This window comes from Microtus ochrogaster, unplaced genomic scaffold (genome assembly GCF_000317375.1).
Source record: "Microtus ochrogaster isolate Prairie Vole_2 unplaced genomic scaffold, MicOch1.0 UNK102, whole genome shotgun sequence".
Classification (NCBI taxonomy): Eukaryota; Metazoa; Chordata; class Mammalia; order Rodentia; family Cricetidae; genus Microtus; species Microtus ochrogaster.
The window spans coordinates 623,176-633,894 of record NW_004949200.1 but is presented as its reverse complement, the minus strand read 5'-3'; the positions used below and the strand labels follow the sequence as shown (position 1 = coordinate 633,894).

The 10,719-nt window shown below is 43.8% G+C and overlaps 1 protein-coding gene across 3 annotated transcripts in view; it reads left to right on the top strand.

Moving 5' to 3' along the window:
* The window catches only part of Stard13 (StAR related lipid transfer domain containing 13), a 210,949-nt gene that overhangs the window by 143,547 nt on the left and 56,683 nt on the right, over positions 1 to 10,719 (top strand). For all 3 annotated transcript variants that reach the window (XM_026778055.1, XM_026778054.1, XM_026778056.1), the window contains exon 2: positions 9,140 to 9,211. In XM_026778055.1, coding sequence (XP_026633856.1) covers positions 9,140 to 9,211 — 72 coding nt within the window. The remainder of the gene's footprint in view (positions 1 to 9,139; positions 9,212 to 10,719) is intronic.

Genomic DNA, 10,719 nt, shown 5'->3' with positions numbered 1-10,719 from the left:
AAACCGCAGTACTTAGCAAACGTCTTTACTTGGTACTCTCCTTTTCCTTGAAGAACACAGATAAACAAATCAGCAGCTAAAAACCAATGGCAACTTCTTTTCTTGAGTCCTGTTTCCTCTTGGGGTGACTGCCGTGTGCTTAGAACACCATCCCCAGAGCCAACGTCATCTGATTTCAGCAACTAGGCAGAAAGCCTTCCCACAAGCTACCAAAGGCACATTGAAGAATATTTTAGAAACGCAAATATTTTATTTAGTCTAAATTTATGCCAAAGAATAGAAGGAAACACACATATACAACATCAAGTTTTTATGTATAGCCATGTAATAAAATTATTCCTGAGTTGTACAAACATTTCTAACTGTTTAATTTGATCCAGGCATCGCAGCTGGAGAGACATGCATCACAAATCTAAGGAAAGGCATCGGGGCTTTGGTTGCATTGCATTTTGCCATGCCAACCCTGTAAGGGATGAAAGCATACAAAAAACATGGAGGATGATTGGCTTTGCTTTCTCATAAAAATATCTGGGCTCCTTCATTTACCCATATGACAAGGTTCTCATCAGCGTCATACATGTTTCTGGTGTCCTTGCAGTCACAGAGTGGTGCAAGAGTTAAGCTAGGCTGATCAGAGAGTGGATAACCTCTTCCAAGTACAGACATTCCCACCTACTCTGAAAACAGCTGCAAGAGGAGCTTGAGGCCCTAGGAACATGCATACTTTTTAATACTTAAAAACAAGTTTTAGGGGCCAGAGAGATGCTCAGCGCTTAAGAGCACTGGCTGCACTTGCAGAGAACCAGGTTCAGTTCCCAGCACCCACATGGTAGCTCACAACCTTCTGTATCTATAGTTACTGGGGATCTGATGCCCTCTTCTGACTATTTGAGGCATCTGTACTCAGATGCATACGTGTGCGCGCGTGCACGCTCATGCGCGCGTGCGCGCACACACACACACACAAATTAAAAATGCTTTTTAGAGCATGGTAGGATGGAAGAGTGCTTCTTGGGAAGCAAGAAACCAACAACCTTGAAGTTTACAAATGGGAGGGGGAATCAAAGCCCCTCCAGTGTAGACTTTAGACCTCCTGCTGGGGAACCAACATCAAAACAACTTCTAGAGGTTTTTTTGCCTTGCTAGAAGTTAGACAAGACAAGAGAAAGAGAGTCTCCACTCATGTAGTTGCTCCAAAAAGGGTTACTAGAGTCTGCTGTCATGATGGGTCAACATTCATGGCCTTCAGGTGACACCTGCAGATTCTGGTCTTTCTAACTGAATCTTCTCTCCCTACCTCGATTTCATTTGCTGAACTGACTTCATCTTGAAGAGTCTCTTGAGAATTAGTGGTAAGCAGTGTGTCCGTGACTTCAAAAGGCTGAGGGTGTTCACACACTTTTGTATACATGCATCCTTCCTGGGAAATATCACAAGTGCCTGATGGGAACAGTCTGTCCCAAATGAAAAGGGAGACTAACGCTCTCCGCTGTCTAATGGAAAACTTGAGTCGACACAATCAGGTCAGAGATTACTTGGCTGGACACGCATATCTTCTCTGCTCTCTCTTTGGTACTGATTGTGGTGGAGAGACTGTACGTTCTTATCTTATTAACTATGACTAGGAATTAAGATTGGGGTTTATACCCCCGAAAGCTTTCTTGTTCTGCTGCAAGTGGACTCTGGCCTTTTCGTGGTACAAAGGAGATGTCTTACACTGTCTGCATTCACACGAGCTGGGTGCAGTCGGCATGGATGCAACTGTCTTCATTTCCGAGTCAGAGCAGCAGACTCTCAACTAGAAGTAAAGGGGCATGGTGCTTTCTGTATGATTTGCACAGGGAATGGCAGCGGCTCAAATTAACTCATGCCCATGGCTTTGATTTGCTGTGGCTCTTTGTCATCATTCTGAGACCCAGACTGTCCTTATCTAGGATATGCAGCCTCATGAGACAGGGACAAGAAAGGGAAACTGGGGGCTGGAGAGATGGCTCAGAGGTTAAGAGCATTGCCTGCTCTTCCAAAGGTCCTGAGTTCAATTCCCAGCAACCACATGGTGGCTCACAACCATCTGTAATGGGGTCTGATGCCCTCCTCTGGCCTGTGGGCATACACACAGACAGAATATTGTATACTAAATAAATAAATAAATAAATATTTAAAAAAAGAAAGGGAAACTGGTAGGTGACAACCCCTAAGTGTTTTTGTTTCTGTTCTTTAATTAGCATATATTGCTCCTGCTTACCTTTCATTGGGTGAAGTGAATCTAATAACCAAGCTAACTTCAGAGGAGAGCCACATAACTGCTGGGAAGGGTAGAAGCCACTAGAAGTATAAAAGGAAAGGTGATAGCGTGTATATTCTTTAATTATATATTTGATTATTTATTTAAAGTGCTTAATTTTTGTTTTATATATATTATAACTATCATATGCCATTATGTGATGTGTGTCATACACATATACACATACATGTGATTTTTGCCAATTTGACTGAGAAAGAAGTATTTAAAACAGCTCTTCAGTGACTAGGAAAAAACCTATTTCTTAAAATATGCTCACCCCTTTTACTGTAATAGAAATTATTTTAGTGACTAGATTTGTTATCAATCCAGCTTTCAGTTGATATTTCAAAACTAAGAAATGCAGCTAACATTAAGATAAAGGGTTAGAAAGATGGCTCAGCACTTAAGGGCATTGGCTACTCTTCCAGAGGACCTGGGTTCGGTTCTCAGCACCACAATGGTACCTCAGAGCTACTTGTAACTCCATCTCCAGGAGATCCAAAGCCCCCTTCTGGCCTCTGTGAAAACTGCATTCATGAGAACATACCCCCACACATACACATAATTTAAAAATAAAATAATTTTTTTTAAAAATTGATGATGGTATGTGACACATAATTTAAAAATAAAATAATTTTTTTTAAGAATTGATGATGGTATGTGACTCTGGCTTTGGAGAAAGAAATACGCATGCTCAGAGCCAAACCTTTCTGTTTTGATGGAATGGATTTAGATGCTATAGCATTGTAGGCGTCTATGAACTCCCAGGTTTGTCCTTTCTATGGTCAAATGCTTGCTGACAACAAGATGCTTTGCTGTGCATCAAGAAAAGGGTTGCTTGAAACCATGGTGAGATAAAACAGGTGCTTATCAATTGACTTGATGTTTTAAAAACATAATGATTGGTAATCTTAAATTTGCCCTAAATAACCTGTATTTTAATTCCCCATCCTTCCTTAGAATATCATACAAAGAAAATGTTATACAAGTGAAAGCATACTTGGCATATATACATGAGAATTATTCAGGTACTGAAAACATCAAAACAAACTTAATACAGATTCACAAAGTGCAGGAAAAAAATAATGCATCCTGACATGAGGCCATGGAATCTAAAGCAAAGGCAGAAACGCTATAATATGCTGCCCTCCACCTGTGATGTAGGCTCTAATGCCCTCCTGGGAGAAGGATCCGGGGAAGTGTGTGCTCTGTGTAATCTTAACGAGCGTGTTACTCATGACTGTATAGATATGAAATAGATAGCCTGGCATTAATTTGAACAGAATCTGCCTCGTATCTGACCAAAGAAATACACATTTAATAAACAAGGCCTTCACCTGAGAGGTTCTCTCTGAAAGCAAAGGCGTCATTTGCCTTAAGTAGTATATTAATCATGAGGCTAATTCATCGGTATGAATTATCCCAAACCTATAACCACGAGCCTGTTGAAATCTTAACACCTTCCAGATACTATAATGCTGGTAATTGCATCCAAGGAGACATCTCATGGTGGTTGAGACAACCCTTGCTACTTCTTTAGGAACAAGATGTACAATCTACTAGCCAGTTCAATGGAGGAGGAAAGCTAGCCTTCCCCAAGTCCACTTTCCTGAGTCACCCCTGTTGAGGGTTTTCATGAGCACTTAGGAAGTAGCTGCTTCCTACTGGGGCCAGTCTATCTGTGAAGTTTGCGGAAGTTTTGTAAGGTCAGTGCTCGTGACTATCCCGGTAGTAAAACTCACAGCAGAGGAGCCTTGGTTCCTTCCAGCCAGCCGGACTTCTGATAGTTCATCCTAATGTGGCCCTGGTTCAAATTTGTGGCCATTTGGAAAGACTCCTTAATGCCTTTGGGTTAGCCATGGAAGACTGTTTGCTGCGCAGGGCATAATGTGAACCCAAATGTACTTTTAAGTACATTTAAAGCCTTAGCGCTTTAGCTAGGCTTTTCTGTTTTGATAGGTGAACCAGCTTAAAAATACAGTAAGTCTGTATCCTTCAAGCTCAGCAAAGCTCTTGCCTTGACTACCGCCATCCTGAGTCTGGAATAAGCACTGTTCACGCCTAAGCCGCTTAGTGATATCTCTTTTAAGCAAAACAGTTTACATCTCCTCTGCCTCTGTAGAGCTCCAGGCTTCTCCTACCTTCGGTCTGCACTGGGGAGGATTTGCTGGAGTGCTCTATCCTACGTGCATTGTTAAAATCCCCAGCAAAATACAACTTGGTAGTATTCAAATATCAGCATGTTTAAGAAATCATTCCCCAAACACAGAAAATTTCAGGTTTTTTTATAAATAACATCATTATATGGGAACACGTTCACGGCGTATAATTATGTTTGTGAACAGCGGTCGAGCTAAGATCTTATTATGATGTCGCCACTCCGGCAGATAACATACATTAAATTATGTGTTGGTAATGAGACAGAGTTAACGTCGCTTTGATTGCACCTTTCAGACTTTCTCCGGTGCTGTTTTAAAGCTGAACATGTACAGTTATTAAGAAACACGGTACGATCTTGTAAAAACACATCACCAGCCAGGGTTTGTTTCTACGCTGCCTTTCTTCTCATACCCATAGGAACATACAGCCCTCGGGCACCACTGAGAGGGTCCCCGTCCTCCACCCCCATCAGGTGAGGAGTCACTGAGCACAGTCACTGCACCCAGGTGAAGATGAGACAAAGCCTGTGGCTTCCTGATGAAATCACAGACAGGCCTCAGAAGAGAGCACCCGAGGCTGGAGAGACAGAAGAGCATTGGCTGCTTTTTCAGAGGGCTCGGGTTCAATTGCCAGCACCCACATGATAGCTTACAACTGTCTGTCACTCCAGTTCCAGGGAATCGACACCTTTACACCAATGCACAGACATACATGCAGGCAAAACACCAACGCACATAAAATATAGTTAGTTAGTTAGTTAGTTAGTTAGTTAGTTAGTTAGTTAGTTAGTTAGTTAGTTAGTTAGTTAAAAAACAAACAGCAACAACAAAAAAGAGAGCATCTAACTCCGACCAGAGCCTGGGGCTCCTCAGTCTACACTATGGGAGGAGACTTTTCAGGAACACATGGGTAGTATGTAGTTGGGAATCAGGATGACCAGCCTCCTGTAAACCAATCCAAAGAGGCCCCTCACATAAGGAGGTCCTGCTATTAGAACTGGATGACGTTGAGTCATCCTTCTGTCCCTTGTACCCAGGCTGTTATGTGCTCTGTCTTTTATTCACTTTGCAGCCATCTCTTACATGATGGAGAAGATCAGTGTATATTGGATTCAGAGTATGCTTAGGGGTTTGGGCAGCCACCAAGAGACTGTCAGCCAAAATGATCCAAATGACTTGATTATTATGTGGGCTTGTTATAAACTGATATTGAGACTGGGAAGAGGGCTCCATGGCAAGATGCTGATTCTGAATTTGATCCCTAGGACATACAATCTCCCTGGTACATGCGTGTAATCCCAACACGGAGACAGCGGAGGCGGAAGGTTCCCCAAGGCTGGCTGACTGGCCAGGTAGTCTAGATGAATGTTGAGTTCTTAATTCAGTGAGAGAGACAGACACTGTCTCAAGCAACAAGGGGGACAGCAGTAAAGGAAGGCCAACTTTAGGCTTCCACATTCTCACACCTGTGCCCGGACATCTGCACACACTCACACTTGGACATATACACACTTATATAACACACCACACACAAAAATGTCATCCTTAGTTCTGCAGAACCCCTGTCATCTCCCAAGGGAAGTACAAAAAACCTTTCTTCAGTTTCCCTTGCCATAACTTCAGGTACTTGAAGTCTGCCTCAGAAAACACTGAATGAAAATAACTAAATAAAATTCCAGAAAGAACCCATGAGTTTTGGGGGCATGACGAGATCCCCCACAGTCCCACAGGGTTCCAATGTATCACACTGGGGATGAGAATTACCCTTTTGTCTCCAATGCGCACACTGTATGTGTCACCTGCATGAGAGGCACTTGGGAGACTTCTTAGTCAACAAATCAGAAGGCGTGGCCTACAATGGGTTTCGCCATCCATTGGGAACCGTGGGCCGTACCTCTGCAGGTAAAGGGGGACAGCTCTAGCACGGTAACCTCAGTAGACATCTGTGGGCCCCTTTGTCCCACGGCCTTCTTGGGCTCCAACCCCCCCTCCCCCCAGCTTGTGTTTTCAGAAGGAAGCTGCAGTAGGTTTATGTATCCCTGCAACCGCTACAAGAGCAGGTGAGGGCTGCAAATGGGGAACAGATAGAATAGCCAAAATGTGATTTTAATGGCTCTTAATGCTCATGTATAATACAGTGATGGTTACCGAGTGCACATTAAAAAATAAATGCCCATGCTTTCCTCATCAAGTGTCATCTAAATCTCATTAGATAGATCTTGGTGAAATGACACTGGCAATAGGACTCCCTTCTAATTCTCCCGCATTTTGGCCACTGCAAAGGCCCTGGGGAAAACAGCGTCTGTCCGACAGGGGTTAGAAGAGACTGTGGGTGAGCCCCTTCCCAACTCAGCTGAACAGTCAAAGTGAAATTTGATGGCGGTAATTATACAAGATCGTTTTGTGGCTGGTTGCTACGTTCCTTTTGCTCTTCAATTGAGATGTCAAGATACTAGGCCAGCAGCCATTATCCCCTTCTGTTATCTTAATATTCACTTTGCCTGTTAAGGTGCCCCGATAGGTGTGTGTGTGTGTGTGTGTGTGTGTGTGTGTGTGTGTGTGTGTGTGTGTGTGTTGTGTGTGTGTGTTGTGCCCTCTGGATGGATTGATTTCTATTGTTCTCTCTCTCTCTCTCTCACTCTCTCTAGACGGTGACAAACACCTGAAAAAAAGGAATTTGAAGGGAACCGTTTTACTTAATCTTATGCAGAATGCAAAAGGAGGGTTGCGTTTGATAGGCATTTAGGAAATAGAGAGGCATCAAGTATGGCGGTGGTCTGAAGAGCCACTCACCGTGGTTTGGTGAGTGGCATTTTCCAATTTACTATTATTTACTCCTCGCAATTTGTGATTTGAGTCTGAAACCTAAAAACTTGGTACAAGCCGTTTTAAAAAATTAGCCTATTTGAGTGACTGACTTAGACTGGTTGTGGCTGAGGTTTGATTATTTGTGTTTGTGTGTTCATTCTCCATGTTTCTGTTGAAGGGAGATGAAGCCGTCTGGAGAGACCGTATGTAAGATTGTTCTGCCTAGCCTCGATCCCACCCCCCCGAATGGCCACAGTTCTCCTTCCAGAGGCTCTAGTTGCCTCAAATCTTGTCATCGTTTTTGTTCCAGGGGTTTAATGTCCTTTGGTGTCCTGAATTCCCACTTCCCTCTGGGTTTCCGTCCGCTCCACAGCACCTGACCTCTAGGTCTCTTCATGTCATTTCCTGGCTCTCTGGGATTTTCTTGCTAAAAACTACGTTTTGATCATAGTAGAAACAAAAATAAAACAGCAAAATGCATAATTGGTGTGATTCACTAGAAAATGCAGGACTCTGCGATTCCTTACCAACTCATAACTGAGCTTCACACAGGTCTGGAAATCGGCTGTTTTCTCGCTCTGCCCTCTTTATCATCCTGAAGCAGGCAGCAGAGGTGCAGCTTGAAACTCGACGTGAAGATGAAATCCATGCTGGTCAGAACTGGCAGAAACCCCCCCATTGCTACAAAAACCAGAACTTGGAAGTTTTCTATTGCTTCCCTGAAGGTTTTGCTTCTGTGCATCTTTTGAGGCTAAAATCTGCTTTGATTTGTTTTAACATATCCTAAATGGCTTCGTCACATCAAACGTGCTAGACAGCTGCTGAGATATTATTTAAAGGGCACAGTCTCAGGCCTATGGCCCGTGTTCATGTAGATTGTTTTTCTGTGTAAACGATTCAAGAAAGGCGTTTACTAGTAGTTTTGACTACAGAGGAAAACAAGCACCCGGGGAAACGGAAATGCGTTGACTGAGCATCCAGCAGCTGAGGAGAGCTTTGGCCAGGACATTTCCCTAGGCTTTTTACTTCTATTTGGAGAAACTGAACTCTTGACAGATGAACTTCTTTTCCCTGGGCTGATGTTTATCTAACAGCATGGTGGTTGTGAAATAATCCAGAATCCACAAGGTCAGAGAATGGCCTGCTTTACCCGGTCGCTCCTCCCAGCTCCGTCCACAGATTCCCTCAGGGAGGTTGCTTGCATGGGCAGCTGGTCCATCCACCCCACAAACTGTCACCCAAAGGACCAACCAGTTTCTTGGGTGTGGCCCCCTCAGTTCTGGCAACTCCATGGGACTTGGGTCTCACTATCCTTTTCCCCTCTGCACTCTTGAGTTAGAAGTCATTCCAACAGGCTTGACCAATGAACATTCTCAGGCGATATATTGGGAATTAAAACCGTTGGTGAAACTGGATTTTTGTAATGCCTTCATTCGTGAGAAAATAGACTGGCGGTTGTGTTTTTTTGTTTTGTTTTTTATCTTGGGTGAAAGAGTAAAGCAAGGTTGAATAAATAATCTCTGGCTTATCTTGGAAGGTTTAAAAGGTCCATTAAAAAGAGGATTGCGATTATAATAAGTCTTTCTTCTCTTCCTTCATCACCTAGTTCTTTGGTGCATAAACAAGGCGTTTTTCCCTGTAGGACATTCAGCCTTTGTGCTCTGCCTTCTGTGGTTGGTTCTCATTCCGTGAACTATGGCTCCACAGGGGAGATAATCCGAGCAGACACAGGAAGAGCCTTGAGTGGCCCTGACATTCTGTATGTCCTCCCTTCTGGGTACACACTACGCAGGAGCAGCTTTGCTTCGTAATGGCCCTCACGGAGCACACCAGCAGAGCTGGAGTGTGACTGTCAGACTCACAACGTTCTTTCTCTTGTATGTTTCAGAAATCGAGGCGAAGGAAGCATGTGACTGGCTGCGAGCTGCTGGGTTCCCGCAGTACGCTCAGCTGTATGAAGGTATGTCCTTCTTTACAGAGAGAATAAACTCAGGACAAACCATGTGGGCCCTGCCTTCTGCTTTCTGGGTCGTTGCTCTAATGCGTTGTGGCTTTGCTCCCTTCCCTCTCGGCCTTGGCAATAGTAAGCTCATCTGGACACATCTGGAAATGAGAGTCCTCCCGTTCCCATCCCACTTCCTGCTTCCCCTGCAGATTCCCACCCAGCTCCACACTTTCTTTCCAGTGTCTGCCCCGACTCACTTTGCAGACTAACATGCTCTTCCTTGTTTTAACTTCATTGTGTTCAGTTTTCTTGAACTTGCAATGAATGTGTTGTTAGTAAGTTTCCTAGATGTCTCTAAACTAGTTGTTTGGGGATAGCCTTTGCTTATGCCTATGTTATTTTTTAAAAAAATGTTATGGACCAGACGTCAGTCTTCTGAGTTTTGGATAAGTGGCTTTTCTTGCCAGCTTTATACTTCTGGTTCTTGATTCTTTAATTACTAATTAACAAATTTGCTGACTTAGTTACTTTGCTATTGCTGTGATAAAACAGCATGACCAAGGCAAATTAGAGAAGAAAAAAGTTTATTTGGGGCTTACAGTTCCAGAGGGTTAGAGTCATAACCATCATGGTGCGGAGCATGGCCGCAGGCAGGCAGGCATGGTGCTGGGGCAGAAGCTGAGAGCTTGTATCTGATCCACAAGCAAGAGACAGAAAGGGTAAATACTGGGGATGACATGGGTTTTTGAAATCTCAAAGCCCACCCCTAGTGACACCCCTCCTCCAACAAAGCCATGCCCCCCAATCCTTCTCCAAACTGTTCTACCAACTAGGGATCAAGCACTGAAACATAACGAGCCCATAGGGATGTTCTTCTTCAGCCACCATTTTCACTTCTCTCTACCTTACTGATACCTAAGACCATCATCAAATCTTCCATGTTTTATACATGGTCCTTACACATCAGGAAGGAGTCAGGTCCCAAGCAGTGGGCAGGTGGCACACGAGATTAGCTGTGGAGAATTATAGCTAGTGGTATTTATTACAAAGCTGTAGATAAGATATGCACAAAGAAGGAGCGTAGGGTTTATAGTTAATGGGGCTGCCGCTACCACAGGGGGATGATGCCAGGGCCCAGGAAAGAAGGAGCCCATACATATCTCTGGAGGGAACAAACACACAGCTGGCCATGGGCAGAGCCAGGGGTTGCCTCCTTGTGTTTCATCCATGGCTTCACATTGGCCAAACACACAAGGAAAGCAGATAGCACGAGTCTCTTTGGACACCATCCACTCTCCAGGGGGTGTCAAAGCATAACGCCAAAATAGGAGGCAGTGGAGTGGGCCTGAGGGCTCAGGAGAGGGTGCCTAGCATAGGAAAAATATGCAGCTTCTCTTCCCAATGACATAAATATTGTGTAGGATGGGAAGAGTCAGCGAGATTAATCTTTCCTTATAGATGACTCCTGTCCTTTCATCAAAAATCTCAATTTTATATTAAAAACCAAAAGGGTTTTTTTTTTT